Source organism: Mauremys reevesii, linkage group 6 (genome assembly GCF_016161935.1).
Source record: "Mauremys reevesii isolate NIE-2019 linkage group 6, ASM1616193v1, whole genome shotgun sequence".
In the NCBI taxonomy this organism is placed as follows: Eukaryota; Metazoa; Chordata; order Testudines; family Geoemydidae; genus Mauremys; species Mauremys reevesii.
In genome coordinates this window covers 56,809,795-56,831,017 of record NC_052628.1, presented here as the reverse complement: position 1 = coordinate 56,831,017, position 21,223 = coordinate 56,809,795, and the positions used below count along the sequence as shown (strand labels likewise).

The following is a 21,223-nucleotide window of genomic DNA, read 5'->3' as shown; positions in this document are numbered from 1 at the left end:
GACAATTGATCTGGCACCATTTGTAAGTCCTCAGTTAAAATTCACAAAGAGCAGAACCACTCTCTCCCACCAAACTAAGGGACAGAGTGTATCTTTGCTTTATGGATGTATGCATCAGAAGGGGGTGTATAAGGAAGGAACCTTCCTCTCTCCACTGTTATGCAGCCTGTGTAAGGACCAGGCAGAACACCAGCCCTTACACACTGGAGATCCCAGAGGCTGTTCCCTTCCTATTCCAAGGAATGCACGGCATTCAAATTGTGGCAGGAGGAGTGGGGCTTTGCCCTGCCTCTTTTCCCACCGCCGGTCCCACCCACCATGTGCTGACAAGCAGAACTGGCTGGCCCCTCTTGTTCAAAATAATAAACTGCACACCACAAAAGAAAATGGGACTATATACAGACAAAGGCATTCTCAACATGAGTAAGGTTGTCAGAATGTGGCACTCTGTGATTACATGGGGTGACATTTTCTATAGGCTTATTATTATTTGTACAATGGTAACCTCCAAAGACCCCAACTAAATTTGGGAGTCCATGGCTATTTATACTCTCTAAAATAAAGTGATATTGCTTTTCTATGCAGTGAAGGTAAAAATAGCTCAATTTACAAATCATTTTGCTGTGGGACACTTGACTGTATTCTCTCTTCACACACACTCATTATACCTCTCTGGTAATCCAACTGATTTTAAAACAGTGGTGGGTTCGATCAAGAGAAACTCAGACAATCCTATCTTAACTGTAGGCTAAGAGCTCTATTCTATTCATATGGACATATAGCTTGTAAAAGTTCAGTAATGATTTTACAAGATATGGATCAATATGTGCTCATGTACGTGAGATCTGAACTGAACCCTAAGTACATTATTCTTCTTCGAGTGCTTGCTCATATCGATTCCAATTAGGTGTGTGCACGCCGTGTGCATGCTCGTCGGAAGATTTTTACCCTAGCAACACTCAGTGGGTCGGCTGGGCGCCCCCTGGAGCGGCACCGCCATGGCGCCGGATATATACCCCTGCCGACACAACTGCCCCTCAGTTCCTTCTTACCGCCTGTGACGGTTGTTGGAACTGTGGAGCGCGGCTTTGCTGATCTCCACATCCCTAGCTACTCGTAGTTCTCTACTACTAATTGTGTCATAGTTCGAGTTTGGTAGTTATAGTTAGTATTAGTTATTGTATTTATAGTTAGTGTATATAGTTAAAATGGGGGTTTGGGGATTAGCCCCTTTCCCCCGCCCCAGTACGGGCCCATGCCCAAGGCACCGGTGTTCAAACTGTGCTCAGCATGCCAAAAGCCGATGCCAGTAGGGGATCCCCACGACTCCTGCCTCAAGTGCCTAGGGGAATCCCACCTTCCAGATAAGTGCCACATTTGCAAGTCCTTTAAACCAAGGACGAAGAAGGAGCGGGACTTTAGATTAAAGCAGCTCCTCATGGAGTCGGCACTTACTCATGCAGCGTCGGTACCGAGTGCCCAACAGACTGCTTCAGTAAGGAGCGCTCCTTCGGCCCCAGACCGCTCCGGTACCGAGAAGGAGCCCCGGCACCGACCTCTGCTCGGCACCGCTCCCTGTCCCCGAGACCCAGGAAGCAACATAGCACTCCAACTGCTGCAGCTCAACAGAAGGAGCGCTCTTCGAAGACGGCTCGCCCGGCACCGTCCTCTGCCACGGCACCGTCAGTCGTGGCACCGCCAGTTGCGACTCCACTGAGCTCGGCACCATCGATTCCGGTCCCACAAGGGCTGTTGAGTCCGGTACCTGACAGCTCCCTGGCTCATGCTGTGGTTGAGCTATCCCTGCCTTCTACACCGGAGACCTTCTCCACGGCACGGGAGCTCATTGCCATGACGGAGTCGGCACGGCCTCAACCCCCGGCACCGCTGGTGCGGGTTATTCAATCTGTCGGGAAACTGGCCCTGGTAAGGCCGCCTTCCATTGCCCCAACAGAGAGTCATCGTTCAAGATCACGATCTCGCAGATGCTCTCGATCTCGCCGTCCCCGCTCCCGGTGCCGCTCGCAGTCCTGGTACTGCTCTCCATTGTGGTACCGGTCGCACTCGCGGCACCAATTGACATCTTGGTCACCGACCAGGTACTCCCGGTACCGATCCGACTCTCGGCACCGCTCTCGGCACCGTGTTTCCTGCAGTCGCTCTGGACAAAGGGACTCGAAGTACCGGTCGACCTCCCGGCACCGCTACGGTAGAAGGTCCTGGTCTCGCTCGCGGTACCGTTATGGGTCACGGTTCCGCTCTCCGCTACTGACCCAGGAGCGCACTTCCAGATCGGTGGTGCCCCCCCAGGATCTCTCGGCACCGCCGTGGCCTTCCAGACACACATCGCTGTCCTCTCAGGCTGGTAGTGCATCCTACCAGCAGGAACGTGACTCTGACATTCCCAGCCAAGGACCTCATCAATGGTCCTTCTGGACACCGTGGGCATACCACCAATCCCAAGGTGCTCCACCAGTCGCTCTACAGTCGGTCCCGTCAGAACACCGGGTACCAGAGGCGCGACGCTAAGCCGTCCTCCACCTAAGGGCACGGATGAGGCTCCGATCCCAACTGCGGTCACCCAGACTCCACCTGACGCAGAGGACGTTCCGCAAATACAGGAACCCCCACAGGACCCCTTGGTCCTGGGCCTCTCCTCTTCCTCCTCACCTGATGAGGCGGTGGCGGGAACATCCTCCTCAGGCCCTCCACCGATTGATCTCAGAGCCCATCAGGACCTCCTGAGACGAGTGGCTCTGAATATGAACCTACAAGTAGAAGAGGTCCCTGAAGTAGAGGACCCTGTTGTGGATATCCTCTCGGCTGATGCACCCACTAGAGTGGCCCTGCCATTTATCCGCACCATACAATCCAATGCGGATACCATCTGGCAGTTCCCGGCCTCGATTCCACCTATAGCGTCATGGCCAACACGCCCCAGCTCCTAAGTCAAAGGAGGCTAGGCGCATGGACCTCCTAGGCCGTAAAATATACTCTGCCGGGGGCCTCCAACTTAGGGTGGCAAATCAGCAAGCCCTCCTAAGTCGGTATAACTTTAACACGTGGGTGTCCGTGGCGAAGTTCACGGAGCTTCTTCCGCAGGAGTCCTGCCAGGAGTTTACCGCTCTCTTCAAGGAGGGTAAAAAGGTGGCGAGAACCTCCCTCCATGCTTTTCTGGATTCCACAGACTCGGCAGCCAGAACCTTGGTGTCAGGAGTGACGATGAGGCGCATCTCCTGGCTCCAAGTATCAGGCCTTCCCCCTGTATTGCAACAAACCATTCAGGATTTGCCCTTCGAAGGCCAAGGCCTGTTTTCAGATAAGACTGACCCCAGACTACAAAGTCTGAAAGATAATCGCGTTATAATGCCCTTGCGTATGCACACGCCAGTGACCCAACGCAGGACCTTCCGGCCACAGCCACTCCGCCCTTACGCCCCGCCTAGACCGCGTCAGGACTTTAGTAGAAGGCGTGGCAGAGGAAATCATCGAAGGCAGTCTGGCCCTCAGGAAGGCCAAAATCAGGCACCCCCAAAACCACCAGCAGGGCCCAAACAAAACTTTTGATGGGACGCCCGAGGGCGGCCCACCAGTTACTTTCCTGGATCCTTTTCCTCTGTTTCTCAACCATCTCTCTCATTTCCTCCCTGCCTGGTCCCAACTCACTTCCAACCGCTGGGTCCTGCGCATGGTGGAATTGGGATACCACTTCCAGTTTGTTTCCACCCCTCCTTCCCACCCTCCCTCCCCATCCCTCTTCAGGGACCCCTCTCACGAGCTATTCCTCTTACAAGAGGTCCAGTCGCTCCTAGCTCTAGGAGCCATAGAGGAGGTACCAAAAGACATGAGGGGCAGGGGGTTTTACTCCCATTACTTCCTAATCCCCAAGGCAAAGGGAGGTCTGCGACCGATCTTAGACCTGCGAGAACTCAACAAATTCATGATAAAGCTGAAGTTCCACATGGTAACCCTGGGGACCATTATTCCCTCCCTGGATCCAGGAGACTGGTATGCCGCCCTCGATATGAAGGACGCGTATTTCCACATCGCAATTTACCCGCCGCACAGACGGTACCTCCGTTTTGTGGTCGGCCTTCAACACTTTCAGTTTACTGCACTCCCGTTTGGTCTTTCTACAGCTCCGCGTGTGTTCACGAAATGCATGGCCGTAGTCGCCGCCTCCCTCCGCCGTCGTCGGGTACACGTATACCCGTACCTCGACGATTGGCTCATTCGAGGGACTTCCCAGTCGCAAGTGCCGCAGCACCTGCGCATAGTCAAAGACTTCTTCGGGAGCCTCGGCCTCATGATCAACACAGAGAAGTCTACTTTAACACCCACACAGAAACTAGACTTCATCGGAGCGACTCTGGACTCCAATCTGGCCAGAGCCTGCCTCTCACAGTCGTGTTTTCAAGCGATGGCTTCCATTATTCGAGGTCTCCAAACCTTCCTGACAACGTCGGTACGCAACTGCCTCAGCCTGATCGGGCACATGGCCTCCTACACCTTCGTAACCAAGCACGCGAGGCTATGCCTCTGCCCCATTCAAACTTGGCTAGCTTCAATATACAGGCCGCACAGAGACAGCCTGGACTCCATACTCACCATTCCCCAGGAAGTCCTGGTCTCCCTAACCTGGTGGTTGAACCCCACCATAGTTTGCGCAGGGATGCCATTCCACCCACCGCAACCCTCGATGGCTCTGACCACGGACGCATCATCTCTGGGTTGGGGTGCCGACCTTGAGGGCCTTCACACTCAGGGTCTCTGGTCATCTCAGGAGCTGGCTTTGCACATCAGTGTGCGGGAGCTGAGGGTGGTCCGTCTAGCATGCCAAGTGTTTCGAGACCATCTCCAAGGCCGTTGTGTATCAGTATTTACGGACAACACAACGGCCATGTTTTACATAAACAAGCAGGGCAGAGCACGCTCCTCCCCCCTTTGGCGAGAGGCCGTTCGCCTCTGGGACTTTTGTATAGCCCACTCGATCGACTTGGTAGCGTACTTTCTCCCCGGAGTCCAGAACACTCTGGCGGATCACCTCAGCAGATCCTTCCTGTCTCATGAGTGGTCAGTCCGCCCGGACGTCATCCATTCGGTTTTCCCACGTCGACCTCTTTGCCTCCTGAGAGAACAGGAAATGCCAGGTGTTCTGCTCATTCCAGGGCCGCTCCCCGGGCTCCCTCTCAGACGCGTTCCTGATCCCATGGAAGAGGCACCTATTCTATGCCTTCCCACCGTTCCCACTCATCCACAGAGTCCTTCTCAAGCTCCGCAGGGACAGTGCCCGCATGATCCTGCCTGCTCCAGCGTGGCCGAGGCAGCACTGGTACACCATGTCGTTCAACCTTGAAATGGCAGACCCGATTCCTCTGCCACTCTGGCCCGATCTGATAACACAGAACTTCGGCAGGCTTCACCATCCGGACCTGCAGTCTCTTCATCTCATGGCATGGCTGCTGCATGGTTGAGCGAGTCTGAGTTGTGTTGTTCTGCCTCGGTTCAGCAGGTACTCTTGGGCAGTCGGAAGCCTTCCACTAAGATGACTTATCTGGCCAAGTGGAAGCGTTTCTCCTGCTGGTGCACCCAGCGTGACTTAGTGCCCACGCAGGTGCCTGTTCCTGCTATTCTGGACTACCTCTGGTCCCTGAAAGAACAAAGCCTAGCGGTGTCGTCCATAAAGGTCCATCTGGCAGCCATCTCCGCCTTCCACCCAGGGGAAAATGGCTGCTCGATCTTCTCTCACCCCATAGTCTCAAGATTCCTCAAGGGCTTAGAACATCTGTATCCTCAAGTCAGATGACCGATTCCTACCTGGGATCTTAACCTGGTCTTAACCAGACTTACGGGTGCCCCTTTCGAACCACTGGCCACCTGCTTGCTACTGTACCTTTCCTGGAAAACAGCCTTCCTCGTCGCTATTACTTCGGTGCGACGAGTATCTGAGCTTCGGGCCTTGACAGCTAATCCCCCGTATACTGTGTTCCATAAGGATAAGGTACAGCTGCGACCACACCCCTCCTTCCTCCCTAAGGTGGTGTCTGCCTTTCATGTCAATCAAGACATCTTTCTCCCAGTCTTTTTCCCGAAGCTGCACACATTGCGACGGGAACAACAGCTGCACACCCTATACGTTCGCAGGGCTCTCGCCTTCTATATCGAGAGAACAAAACCCTTCCGAAGGTCACCTCAGCTCTTCGTAGCTGTGGCAGATCGGATGAAAGGCCTACCGGTCTCATCCCAACGAATTTCATCTTGTGTGACGTCCTGCATCCGTACATGCTATGACTTGGCTCATGTTCCGGCTAGTCACCTCACCGCCCATTCTACTCGGGCTCAGGCTTCATCTGCCGCCCACGTTCCTGTCCAGGATATATGTCGAACAGCTACTTGGTCATCGGTTCACACCTTTGCCTCGCATTACGCACTGGTTCAACAGTGCAGAGATGATGCAGCATTTGGCTCAGCAGTTTTGCATTCTGCAACATCTCACTCCGATCCCACCGCCTAGGTAAGGCTTGGGAGTCACCTAATTGGAATCGATATGAGCAAGCACTCGAAGAAGAAAAGACGGTTACTCACCTTTGTAACAGTTGTTCTTCGAGATGTGTTGCTCATATCCATTCCAAACCCGCCCTCCTGCCCCACTGTCAGAGTAACCGGCAAGAAGGAACTGAGGGGCGGTTGGGTCGGCAGGGGTATATATCCGGCGCCATGGCAGCGCCACTCCAGGTGTTGCTAGGGTAAAAATCTTCCGACGAGCGTGCACGCGGCGTACACATACCTAATTGGAATGGATATGAGCAACACATCTCGAAGAACAACAGTTACAAAGGTGAGTAACCGTCTTTTATCATAAAGCACTTACGTTCTAAGCTGTCAGGGTGTGAACCTCTTAGAGTACAGTATCTCACTGATGGAGTACATTGAACACCCGCTGTGCCACCATGCCAACTCTCCAGATTACATTTTAGAATCAAGCTTTTAGTGTATCAGACATCTGCTGCAATTTTCGGAACTTATGTTTTCTAATAGTCAAAGAATAAAGAATTGTCTGTTCAAAGATAATATTGAGTAGCTTATGTAATAAAGCCCAGCTGCTTGTTTCCTGATATATAATCTAAATAAAAGCTCACATCTGTTTACGTTGTACAAAGTCTTTAAAAATAGCAGATGTTTACCAGTAGAATACTTTAGAAATGGCAACAAACAGAAAAACAGGTCAGCAAAAAGGAATGGATCTCATCTAAATCTTTAATCAAAACACTATTGCTTCTGTTTTAGAGGCACAATGTTAAAAAAGATACATTATTCAATTTAGCACTTTAAGATTATATATAGCAAACAAAAATATTATATAATAGTAAGTGTAATAGTATAAACTTATGTTAAGATAAGCATTTGTGGGCTCCCAGAGAATTTCCAAGACTCTCAGGCATCAAGATACTTAATAAAACATTATAAATGCTGTACCACATAGAAAATTCATTTAGAAAGTCTTATTTCTTATTGTGAGACTGATTTTAATTTGATGCTGGGAGACCTAAAAACGACCAAAAAAGTATTAGTCTCCATTAGGAATCGAAGCTCATTATTCTGTCCTTTTAATGTGCTTATTCTGTGAATGCAAGATGTATATTTGTAGAAATAAAGAGAATATTTCATAAAATCATAGGACTGGAAGGGACCTCGAGGTCATCTAGTCCAGTCCCCTGCACTCATGGCAGGACTAGGTATTATCTAGACCATCCCTGACAGGGTTTGTCTAACCTGCTCTTAAAAATCTCCAGTGATGGAGATTCTGCAACCTCCTTAGGCAATTTATTCCAGTGTTTAACCACCGGGACAGGAAATTTTTCCTAATGTCCAACCTAAACCTCCCATGCTGCAATTTAAGCCCATTGCTTCTTGTACTATCCTCAGAGGTTAAGAAAAACAATTTTTCTTCTTCTTCCTTGTAACAACCTTTTATGTACTTGAAAACTGTTATCATGTCCCCTCTCAGTCTTCTCTTTTCCAGATGAAACAAACCCAATTTTTTCAATCTTCCCTCATAGGTCATGTTTTCTAGGCCTTTAATCATTTTTTTTGCTCTTCTCTGGACTTTCTCCAGTTTGTCCACATTTTTCCTGAAATGTGGCGCTCAGAACTGGACACAATACTCCAGTTGAGGCCTAATCAGCATGGAGTAGAATAGAAGAATTACTTCTTGTGTCTTGCTTACAACACTCCTGCTAATACACCCCAGAATGATGTTTGCTTTTTTTGCAACAGTGTTACACTGTTGACTCATATTTAGCTTGCGGTCCACTATGTAGAAATATTTGCACATTTGATCATCTTCTCCTGAAAGAAATCTACAATAGTGAATCTCATAATTAGGAGACCATAAGGTATGAAAACACACAGTTACAAACAATGTATGAACATTTCAGCTAGTATTTGTCTAGGAAGCATTCTATGCAAAGATCTCCATGGGTAAAGTTCTACTTGTTTGTGATTTTTTTCCAATATACTCAACCCATAATAGTTGACGTTTATTTTATGTAAGAAAACCAGGAACTCATAATAAGCTGCTGGTCTGGCTTGGATAAAATGAGGCCAGCTTCACTTGCATGAGAACATCTGCCAAACTCTTAAAATTATCTTAAAATCAGGCAGTTGTTTTTTTTTTGTTTTGTTTTTGTTTCTGGTATTGTTATTAAAATGCAATAGTGAAATATCAAAATACTTTTAAAATGTTTCTCAACAGCCCATGTCACTTGCATGTGTATAGTAAGGAGATTAGTTGTTTGGCTATTTTTTCTGCTGTTCTTTCATTATAATTATACACAACCAAAGATTCATAAAAAATCTGGCAGTGGTTATTATGGATCTACGGAAATAGACATACTTAAGTAATTTAAATAATTTGGTTCTTGTTTAAGAAGAGGTAGCCAATATATTAAACTAATCTGGTTAGTTTAGTGATTGCAAAATATTGTATGTAGTTTTAAAGTAAAATTTAAACAATAGGTCAGAAGTAGGTTAATTAAGGATATAGTAGGTCAAATGTTTGTTGTTTGGCTTTGTGGTAGAATATTGGTTTAGTAACTGAAATGAAACATGTGTTTCTTTGTCAATAAAGATGTTTTACATCTTGTCAAGAATCTTTTTTGGTCATCTACTGTCTCAAACTCTTCAGCTATTTCCTCTCAGCCTGAACTAATTAGATTCACAGGAACCAAGCTGACATTTTGGAAGATGTGTTTCTATTGTTTAATGTGTGGTGGTTTTGCCAGGGGGAAAGATGCTCATTCTCTGTCCAGATGTGGCATTATTTCTGCTGTGCTCTCCATCATGATCTGTGGACAATCCTACCCCCCAAGTTAGCCCAGGAGATACTAAAAGAAGTGCTGGAGAAATCTTTGGCTGTGCTAGCCTGCAGATATTCTCAGGCCCATCCCAGTTACAAGAGAACTCCACAGATAAGGTAACACATTTATGATTAACAGGTGTTTTTTGTGGATAAAATGCATGTGTTCTCAGGCTATGATGTGTTGTTTTGTTGTAATTCACCTGAATTTAAATATATGTGAATATAAAAATAAATTTATAAACATATATAATTCCCATGAGGATTATTTTAATAAAATTCACCTGGGATATTTAAGTATATGCTAGGCTCCATGTGCTATGTGATCACTCAGTATATGATTGGGGTTGCATAACTCCCTCTTTTGTAAAACCGTCCTCTTCTGGACCACTGCCCTCTGGCAGTGCTCCTCAGTCCATCCACACCTCCTTCCGGGGGAGGAGAGGGTAGTGGGAGGGTGAACAGCAGTCTCTCTGCACCCCAGCCACCATCTCCAACCACACACCCCAAAGTCTAATCCCTCCTGTCAGGGATCTGGCGTAGTCTATGATGGCCGCTCCCCACGGCCGATGGCTGGGTGTACTGCAAGAGGGGAAGAGGGGGACCCAGGCCTGCCCTCTACTCTGGGTCCCGGCCCAGGGATCCTCTGGCATTGTCTAGCTGGTTACTAGTTGAACTAGTCATATCACCTTGCCTCAGTGAGTTGGGCACCTGTAAAGGTTCACAGACTGAAAATCAGTTCACTGACTGCTAGTCATTCTTTCCAGTTGGACTTGAATGTAGAGTGTGCACAGCAATTCCATCCTGTAATATTATTTAAACTAAGTTGCTATTCCCCAGTAAAATTTAAACCCAACGTTTTTCCCTTTTACAGTTCACACAAGCAGGAGGGAAGAGCCATGATTTGACAGTCTTCTGCTGGTTGGTGTGCGTGTGTGTGTGTGTGCTGTTCCATTACCACCAGTTCTGTGGCCGAGCTGCATTCTGCTGGAGTCAGAATTAGTGCAGTGGCCACCCATATGAGAAAGGAAAATAGGGCTGTGAAACTACTGAGTCCCACACTTTTCCTCCTATTTCTTGTAGGTTGGTGGGGAAATAGGGCTGTGAAACTACTGAGTCCCACACTTTTCCTCCTATTCCTTGTAGGTTGGTGGGGAAGGTACACAAGGTTCTGCTTCTTTGAATTCCTTACAGGCCTTGCTTCCCATGCTTGTCTACCTCCTTCTTTTGCTACAGGTCTCCTGTAGCAGCATTGTCTTACTGGTGGTAGAAGTTGTTTTGCAATTATTATATAGCATCTGGTGGCAGAGATTGGTCATATCAGGCCTGCAAAATAGCTGCTTCCTGTACAATGTGAAGAAATTGGTAATAGGGTGTTTATATTGGGGAGAGAGGATGGGGCATTGGCAGAAAGAGACTGGAAAGTGACAGTGAGGAGTTCAGGGGGCTAGAAAGTGACAAGGGAGGAGTAGCAGGTAACTGGTGACTCTGGGAGTGAGAAGAGGGTTGTAGGGTAGGGGGCAGAGGGCTAGATGTTAATAGGGAAGATACCGGGGAGTAGCAGGAGCAAGGATTGAAGAGCCAGAAATATGGCTCTATCTTCACATGCTGTGTCAACTATTGTTTATTACGAGAACTGAATAAAATATTTTCTTCTGACCAGAAATTGATTGATTATGTATTAGTTTGTAGTGTGTATTACAGGGGTTCTCAAACTGGGGGTCGGGACCCCTCAGCAGGTCGCGAAGTTATTACATGGGGGGTCGCAAGCTGTCAACCTCTACCCCAAACCCCACTTTGCCTCCAGCATTTATAATGGAGTTAAATATATAAAAAAGTGTTTTTAATTTATTACTTACAGAGAGCCTTTATGTCATTTAACAATTCCAGCCATTAAAAATAAGGAGTTTGTATTTTCTGTATGGTAGGGAAGTGTATTGATAACTCAGATGAGATTTCACCATCAGACTACTTCCATGGCTGACATTTTCACCCTTTCTTCCCAACAGAATTGATATCACAGCGATTTTAATATCTACTGAAAATATGCTGTGGTCAGCTTGCTGCTCAGTGCAGGAACTTTTGAATCCACATAAAGACAAAGACGCCAAGACCTATAAAATACACAACCACTGCAACAATCTGCTCTCTGCACTTGCCATTTTAACTGCACCTTTGAAGAATCTGTATGAGTAAGTATGTGGGTAATATTTTAATACAAAGTAAAATTGACCGTATAGCTTATTTAACTTGCAAGTGAAAGGCTAGCTGGTCCATGAGACAATTTTTTGGTTAAAATGTAAATGGAACCCAAACTCTGGAGACAGTTTGAGAACTGCTCTAGATACTTGATTGGTGTCTTGAATTAGGTCTGTATAGGCCTTATTCTAAGACCATTGAAGTCAATGAGATTCTTTCCATCAAGTTTAATGGGATTTGAATCGAGCCCCTGGACATCATATTTTTCCATAGATTCATAAAAGCTGGAACAGATCGTCCAGTTTGACCTCCTGCATAACACAGGGCATAGAATATAACTTAGTGATTCCTCCATTAAGTGCAAATTTCTTGTTGAGCTAGAGCATGTCTTTTTAGAAAGAGGTCTTTTCTTGATTTAAAGTCTTTAGTGATGAAGGAACTGTATTCCACTGTATTCCTTGCAAGTTAGTCACTCTCACTGTTACAAACGTGCACCTTATTTCCATAAAGAATTTTTCTAACTTCAGCTTCCAGCCATTGTATCTTCTCAAGTCTTTGTCTGCTAAGGGCCCTCCACTCCTAGAAATATTTCCCCCATATTTCTGGAATTACCGGACTTCTTGAAATAATTCATTGAACTGATTCTCTGATTACTTGACACTTAGGAAGCTGATGTGCTTCAGTAAGTCTCAAATATATTTGTAAAGAACAAGTGTATACAAAGCTTAATCTTAGGAGAATATATCTTTAGAAGTCACAATTGCAGCCAAAACAGGACTTGGCCTACACTGATGTTACATATGAGTTATGCCATTGCCTTCAATGGGCCCAGGATTTAATCGAAATTGTTTTGTGTAAGAGCCAGATATTAAAGTGAGACCCCAAATTATGGAGGGAAAAAAAAAAAAGCTGAGAGCCTGAGAGTCTGGTCTTCATTTTATTACATGAGAAGACAACTATGGGGAAAAATAGGAGGAGGGGGTCCTGATCTTTGTCTTTGTATGTCAGGTCTTCTAACTAGAGTGGTTCTTTTATCACTTGTGAGGTTGTTGTAACATCTAAGTGTTGTGTCCTCAAAAACAGAATGTAGTCTATCCCTTTTAGCTGCTGTATGCCGTTCTGCTAATTCCTATTGTTTACAGATTTTCCTTGTATCCTGAGTTACAAAGAGTGACTTACTAATTTGAAAAATCAGAGAAGTCTAACAGAAAGGGGAAATAAAGAGAGAATGGGAAGGACTAGCTTGTATTTGGAATTTTACATACTGTGTTTCAAAATCACAAAAAACTTCAGTGTTTTAGGCATGTAATAAATCTCAGTGTAGTAAACTGATTTGCTTTAGATAAAAAACTCTCTATGTTTAGAGATAAAGGTCTCACAGATCCTTCCTGGCCATTCACGAGGACTACTCTGTGGGCTATCCCCAGGGTATTTCAAGCCCTTTGAGCCTGAATGAAGTTCAGCCAGTAACCCCCAGTCTTGGGGTCCCTAGGCATGCTGTCAAAGTGCAAAGCTTCTGTTTGGCACTCCTGCACTCTGAGTGCTGGAACTTTAGCCACCAAACACTTAGCCACTCTGAGTGCAGTGCAGACTCCTCACTCCCAGAACTCCACTTCAGACTCCCCACTCCCAGAACTCCTCCCAAAGGTGTGAAGCTTCTGGTTTACAGTTTAACTCTCTCAGGGTCATGTAGCAGTTGCGAAACAGTCACTACACACACACTTTGTACAATCTAAAAATGTTATGCTCATAACAAATAAAGCAGAAGAGAATACAGATCACATAAAACATCCTAAACGCAATGTGTCTCACTTTCTAGCTCACCCTTCCCTTGTGAGTCCTGGGGGACCATCTGGGTCCAGGAAGGCAGGCAGGCAACGTATATATCCCCTCCTCATGGAGGCTGTTGCATGCTAGCTAGTCTCTCTCCCTCATGGGGCCCTTATCAAGTGTCTGGAACCTTGTTCTTTCCTGCCCCACACTTTCTGTCCCTGTGTTAATCTCGTGCAAAATGGCTCCCCCCTTATCCATCCACCCCTCCCCCCATAATTCCATTTATAGACTCCCTCTAGGGTCACCTGCTTCTATTGTTCTGCCTTTTTGGTGATTTTTCATTACTCCCAAACCTCACCCTTCCTTCAGACAAAAGGAGGAAGTGTCTTCTCCCAGGTAGAGCATACCTATTGTCCCAAGGTGTTTTATTTTGAATACACAATCATTGAGTGTCAATCACTCGCCATTGTCTCTCCCAGGTCATGACACATGCTAATTTGTGATGGATCCACATATTTATACGTTTTCAATGACACAATGATTTCATGATACAATTTCATAAAATCATCCAAAATTCAGAAGTGGTACAGACAGAACTCTCACTTCATCACAGATCGGTCATCTAATATGAAAATAAAGCCCTTTGCAAATCAAAAAGCTCACAGATTTCAGGTGTTTCCCATGGTGAAAATATCAAATTTCATGGTTTGTCACAGATTTATAAAAAAATGTTAAAACTGAAATTATATATGTAGCAAATGATCATTAAAGATTATATTTTTGTGAAGGCTAAAGAAGGTGATTTGCTGAACCTTGCATTCTTAGATCTTTATTCTTAAAACTAGATGAGATCTCAGATCTGGATAGTTTTCTATGTTGTGTGTTGCACTGCAGCTAGTATACTTTCATTAAACCTAACCCACTAATTACAGTCAAGATTAAGTAAAAAGTTAACATGTGAGTTTGTTTATTAAATTCCCTGAGTTTGTTAGTCAATGAAGTGTACATATTTTACAAGATGGAAAAAAAGTTTTCCTATTAACAAAATTAGAGGTTATGCATAATTTGAAATAAAAGAATATTGAGCTCACATCAGTTTTCTTTGTCGTGGCTATATAATGAAAATGTCCATATGTTAGGTAGTTTCTAATTCATTCTTCAAAAAACTTGGATAAAATTAATTGTAAGGGAAGCAATAGATAGAAAAAGCAGACATGACTAATTTTTGCAAACCTAAATTGATTTTTGTCAGTACATCATCAGAATCTCATAAGAGCAGGACACACAGTAGATCTCACAAATGACTACTTCTATGTTTCTATCAGAAAATCTTTGAGAAAATGCATCTGCATTGCTCTTCTGGGAAATGACTGTTGAGGCATGAAATATGAACATAAGAACATAAGAATGGCCATACTGGGTCAGACTAAAGGCCCATCCAGCCCAGTATCCTGTCTACTGACAGTGGCCAATGCCAGGTGCCCCAGAGGGAGTGAACCTAACATGCAATGATCAAGTGATTTTTCTCCTGCCATGCATCTCCACCTTCTGACAAACAGAGGCTAGGGACACCATTCCTTACCCATCCTGGCTAATAGCCATTAATGACAAACAGAGGCTAGGGAAAGAGACTATGGTCTGCGGTAGTTTGAAAAATACTTATCACTTGTAACCTATTTGCTAAGGAAGGAAACATTTCAATTGGTCTAATACTTGTCCAAGATTTTTGTGCAATAAAGATGAAAACAAAGTAGATATCCAACATCCGATATGCTCTAAAATATGAATTGCTAAGACAAGACATATTAATTCCACCCTCTGACAATATATAAACCTTTCGAATTCTTAGTTCCAGGTGTGGTTCCCTACTTATAAATCCTCCATCTTGTCCCACAGGCAACTAGAACATCAGTTTGTTGCAGACATAGTTTACAGCCTTCAGAAATCAATGTTAATATTGATTTTAAAAGGGCAATTAATAAAGCTTTTCAGTTTAAATTAATTGGAATTCAGTAACAAAGAAATACACAATAAACCTGTAAAATATTGGTGTTGAATTGTTGGGAAATTGAGGGAGATTGATTATCCCATACACTAACCTGGTCCCCATTCCACCAAATGAAAACTGATCACTTTTATATGACACTATAATTGAAAATCTATCTATAGACATCAGATCACAAAAAAATACTGGGAATTCAAAAAGGAAGCTCTGTTTGCAGATGACCTGATGATTTATTTGAGCTCTCCTTAGAAAACAACACATTTCTTATGCGAGCTACGGAAAAAGGCAGTGTTTAGATCCCCCCAAAAATGTGTGTGTATCAGTGCCCCCATAGCTCTGTTATTAAAAAAAAAGAAACCCACAGAAAACTAAAAAACAGATTTCTAGTTAGAGTGGACACCACCTGATTTTAAATAGTATGGACTAAAAGTAAATGTTTGTTTTATTTTCTAATGAAATATACCACACCACTACAGAAAATACAAACACATTTATTCAAATAGTATTGTCTCCTTCTTAAACTTTGAGATCATATCCATCACATTACAATGGTTATTTTCTACAACTGTTATATCCATTTGAAATTTTACACATTTTAATCTCTCTTACAAAAGATCCTAAAAAAAAATAAATCACAAATCACTCCTGTCAAAAATATCACAAAAGTTTGTTCAATTTTCTTAAACAACACTTGAGAGAGAGAGGAGGTGTATCTCTCCTTTGCTGAAGGTTAAACATTTAAGGACAATACAAGAATGGCAACATTATGACTTTCACAATTACCAAGGCCCCAATTTGTAACATAAAATTAGGATGCTTAATTAAATAGTATTCTCTTGTACTAAGCAAGACTATGTGCTGTTGCCAGACTAATCTAAGCCTGATACCTTTCTCACCTTTCCCCACAAGGAAGATTGGTTTAATCAGGGTATTTTTGAAGGCAGAACATTGTCTCTGAGCCAGTTGTCCAGTAGTTGGGTTGGATGAATTCCAAGGTGTCACTGGAAATAGCATCCTAAGAAATGTCATTTTCAGGAATTAAAGCTACTTAAGGTTTTGTCTTAGGTTCGTCAAGTATAACAAAAATACATGGTTGAGAAAGAAAAGAATCCTGTATGTTTCTTCTGAAGAGTGAGTTTAGGGCAGATTCTCTCCTGTGCCAGAGCTCTTTGATCCTTGGGGCCAGGCCCAACTCCATCACCACTTAGAACTGTGGCAGGAAGATATAACATGTGGTTTAAGATCTTTAATAGATCCTACACCAGTGGAAGATAAGTGGAGCAGAGCAGAACTCTGCTATGGCCATTACGCACCTCCAGCACACTGCCTATGCCAGGAGAGGTGGGATGGCAGGCACAGGGCCGAGACCCAGTATAGTTATGCCAACATTGAGTTTTGCCATGCCAGAGGAATTCTCTGCTGGCGATTTGATGGCAATTTGACAAACCGCTCAAAAGAAAAATTGGCACTGAATTATTAAAGCATTATTAGATTCTCTTTTTATCTTTAACACATTTCTGTAGTGACCCGTTAATGTTCACACACAAAAATTTCACATTAGAATTTAACATGATCCTTTGGAAGTTTATTAGATGAAAATATTAAGTGTTTCCAGAAGTATGGAACAAAGATTTGTATGTAGTGATTCAAGATTGCTTGACAAAGGCTAAGTATATATTACATAAATCCTTGCTTGGTTATATCCACCATATAACCAAATATAATACTTTATTGCTCACAGATTATATTTCACTTTTACAATCACTGCTAAGATTGTCAAAGATGCCAACAAAACTGCTGTACATGTCTTATTGTACCTAGGGTCATATTATATCATTATGTATGAGAGTAACCTGTTTTTAATAATTTATTTGCTCAGTTTCATAAATTATGTTGGAATATGACTGGAAAAGCTACACCTTTTATCACATCATTATATGTAGTAGACATAAACATGAGTATGACTGGTGATAGGGACAATGTGGACATGTACTTTTTTATTGATTGCAAAGAAGATAACATTGAGTTTCTGAATATCAGATGTAACCCAAGCTTGGAAATGTGGTGACTACTTAACTAATTATTAAATGTTAATAAATATGGCATATTGTCGACATTAAGGCAGTAGCACAATAAATTCAGTGAGACATTATTCATGCATTCAATACAAAGTATAGAGACTAAAAGCATTATAAGCAGAGCTGATAGCACCACCTATTATTAAAGTTGTTCAACACTTCCCATGATAAGATCTTGTATTCAGTTGCATATAACTTTGCAGAGCTTTAGCTGTTTCTGCTGAAATTTTGTATGCCAGGCATCTGTCTCAGGTTGAATTGTTCTGGGAAATATAAGCCAAAATGATTCAGCCATTTCCGAGAACAAGGCTAAGGGAAATACATTATTTTGCCCATGTTAAAGAATTCTTCAGACCATTTCTTTGAATGCTCTAGCACCCATATGCTTTGGAGGAAGGACTTGAAATTTAGCAGAGGGTGGTTTTTTGTTTCGTCAGGGACATGTCCTTTGGCATTTCTGTGAAAATCTGCTCAAATATATATACCCAACTTATAAGCATTTGAAAATCATAGTTTGCACATATTTAGTAGAGATTTCTTTGATTTTTACAGCTAAAGTCTCCAAAGATTCCATCTTCACTGAGCATGTTCCACACCCTAACACTCTTACACATGACCAGATTACATATGCACCATTCCCACAGAACAACTGAGCATGCTCGAGCATAAGGCTACCAGGGCTCCAGCCTGCTCTTGGAAGTCTACACTGCAATGATACAACCCTGCAGCCAAAGCCCCATGAGCCTGAGTCAGCTAGAACAGGTCAGCTGCCAGTGTCTAGTTGCTGTGCAGACGTACCCAGAGGGACTTTCCCTGTAATTGTTACACCTAGATCCTCCGAGATAGAGTGGGGTGGGGCTGGTCTGAGCACCAGAACTAAGAGCAGGGAACCTGTCTTTCCTGTGCTCTCAATGATCCCCTTGGTGGCACCCAGGCAGCATGGAGGAGGAAGGAGTATGATTTGAATGCAGAGGGCACAAATGCCAGACTGGGGAGAGGGAAAGGAGTAGATTGGAACATGGAGTCTGCTGATAATGGAGTGGGGGGAGTAAATGTGAGTGGGAACTGTAGAGGAAAGACTGGGAGCTGGGAGACACTAGGATTGCCTGGGCAAGGAGACTGGGAGATGGCGGGAGGCCTTCTGGAACTGGTTTAGCTAGGGCACTGAGACTGGGAACCATGGGGGTAGGAGATGGGGGATGGGAATCAGTGAGGTAAACAGAGGGTGATTGGGATCCAGTTGGCTAGGGGATAGAATGCTGAAATCAATAATGAGCAAGTTGGAGAGGAAGAGACTGGCGGCAGGGCTGGATTTCCAATTAGGCACAGTAGGCATGTGCCTATGGGCGCCAGCGTTCTAGGGTCACCTAAATGTTAAAAGTGGGTTAAAAGTTCTATTGTTTATGGAAAACATGAAGGTCAGCTGTGTGGGGGAGGCGGGGGACACTGAAGATGCTGTGTCTAGGGGGGCATAAGGTATAAATTTGTCCCTGCAGACTGGGACTGTCTGGAGAAGGAGACTGGGACTAGGAACTAGAGGGAGGAGAATGGGGACATGTGGGGAGGAGAGCGAGATCTGACAAGGAACTTGTGGGGACTGGTGAAGGAACTGGGGAAGAGACTGATACTGCATCAGAAACCTGAAGAGGGAGACTTGGAGCCAGTTTGAGTGGTGGGGGAGGAGAGAGACAGATAGGCCAAGGGACTGGTAGGAGGATCTGTGACTGGCTGAGAAAGGAGACTGGGGCTGAATTTGGGGAGAGGGAGAGAATGGAGGTTGGGGGGAAATTAGAACTTGGAAAAGAGCCCAGAAGAGGACACTAGGATTGACTGGGTAAGGAAACTGGGATTAGGATGAGATGCCTGAGGGGGTGGTGACTGGGACTAAAGGCTTGTAACAGGGACAGGTTGGGAGGGGGACAGGCAGAAGAGGTCAGGCTTGAGGAAAATTAACAGAAGAATCTTTGTCCACTGGAGTACACTCCCCTCTAGAGTCAAATGGAACTCAAGATTCCTGAATTTCACCATTCCTCTTCTGTCCGCAAATATCTGTGAAATCTGCTTGCAAATGTTGTGTCTCATTGACTTCTATTTCTAGTCGAACTATAGAGGTTGGCTCCCATTGCTGTCAGATACTCCATTAGCTCAAGTAGCAGAGGTCTGTGCAGTGATTCGAAAGGTTCCAACCCTGCCGATGAGCCCTGTGAGTGTCAATATGCCAAATGATGGAATTTGTGTATTCAGTCTGCTTTTGTAAAAAACATAGTAAATACCATAAATACAGACTGGATTTCTGGAGACCTATTGGCAATTGTTTTTAAAAAGTATAAAATCTGTCAAACGTTAGACAATCAAATTAATCAAAAATAATCCAGATAGGGAGTTATGGGTCTCAAACCATACACAACAGAATTTTATCCTTTATGGGTAAACCTTTCAGTCTTCAAAAGTTATTTTGGACATTCAGCACATCTCGGGAGGCTCTCAACAATTTACAGGATTGAGCCCAAAGACAGTTTGTATCCTCAAAAACGTTTAAAGAACACTTTTACCATTCTACAGATTACCATAAAATGCAAAATTTATAAATTATATTTTCCTAGTAGAGTAGAATTTTATTTAAATGAACTCTATAAACTTCTTATCCAGTTCATTATCTGCAGTTCAAAATGATCTGGTTAAACAACAATTCAGTCAATCTAGCAGCAGAGGGAGGAACATTTTTCTTCTCTTTCTTCTGAGCCTCCAACTATTGCAACACTAAAACCAGTTCCAGACACACTGGATAATTCTTCATGGATTATCCTCTTAGACTGTAAACAAACCCAAATATGCAACCTGCCTGCCTCTAAACTTGATTCCAGTGGATCCACCATGTTACAAAGTGACCAAGCCACATCACAGCAATTTAACATGAACAGTTTGACAAAATAATGTATCTAACATCCCATACCCAAGTGATAGTAATAACCATCTGTATTTCCTTGGAGAGCTGAGATGTGCACTTAAATCAATAAACATCAGGGAAGTGTTATATTCAGCTAAACATTCTCATGATGTTTCGAAACCCTCAGATATGTAGAATTCCCTTCATGTTTTTCACACGACAAGAATTTGCTTTTAGCAAACCTTGGCAGCACGTATATCTTGATAAGGCAGTGGATAACTGGATTTAATTGTACCCTTAATTCCCTCCTATGCTTACAGAGTAAAATTCTCTCCTATTCAGAAGGCCAGCACAAGGTTTATGCGCAATTAAAGTCCCACTTAATCCTTCAAAATAGAGACTGTCCTCTGCTATATACTTAGAGTAGCTCAAAGCGGAGCAGAGTGGTTTTCAGTTGCCTCATGCTGACAAGAAGTCACCAGTTCCCTCTGTTGCTGAAGATGATGAAAAAGATCTAATTGCCCTCCTTCAGATGATTATGTATTAGACATCAGGAGATGCTATAACAAATTAAAAATTCAGGATGATAGCATGACTGCTGAGAGGAGTATTTAGAGATTCCAAATTTTTTCTTTTCTTTTTTTTCTTTTCTTTTAGCAGTTGGAAGTACCTCTCTATTTTTTAAGAAAAACAAGTTACAACTCATGCAGCTGCATATTATCCATAATTCTAAATTGTTTAGATTACCAAGTCCTTCAAAATCTACAAGGAAACACCATTTGTATCTTGTAGACATCTCATCATTTCACACCTGCATTGAGGCTTGCAAGATCAATTCTCACCTTGTCATACTCTAAGGGAGAATAAAACTACTGTAACTTGGGATCTTGCTGTGGTATTAAATACTCTCACAGATGCTATCC

The 21,223-nt window shown here is 43.9% G+C and overlaps 1 protein-coding gene across 15 annotated transcripts in view; it reads left to right on the top strand.

The window, feature by feature from the left end:
- The window catches only part of KIAA0825 (KIAA0825 ortholog), a 401,465-nt gene that overhangs the window by 152,506 nt on the left and 227,736 nt on the right, over window positions 1-21,223 (top strand). For all 15 annotated transcript variants that reach the window (XR_005600685.1, XM_039545356.1, XM_039545366.1 and 12 more), the window contains 2 exons: window positions 9,285-9,475; window positions 11,368-11,550. Coding sequence is in view for 14 of the 15 variants with exons in the window: in XM_039545356.1 (XP_039401290.1) it covers window positions 9,285-9,475; window positions 11,368-11,550 (374 nt within the window). In the remaining variant the exon portion in view is untranslated. The remainder of the gene's footprint in view (window positions 1-9,284; window positions 9,476-11,367; window positions 11,551-21,223) is intronic.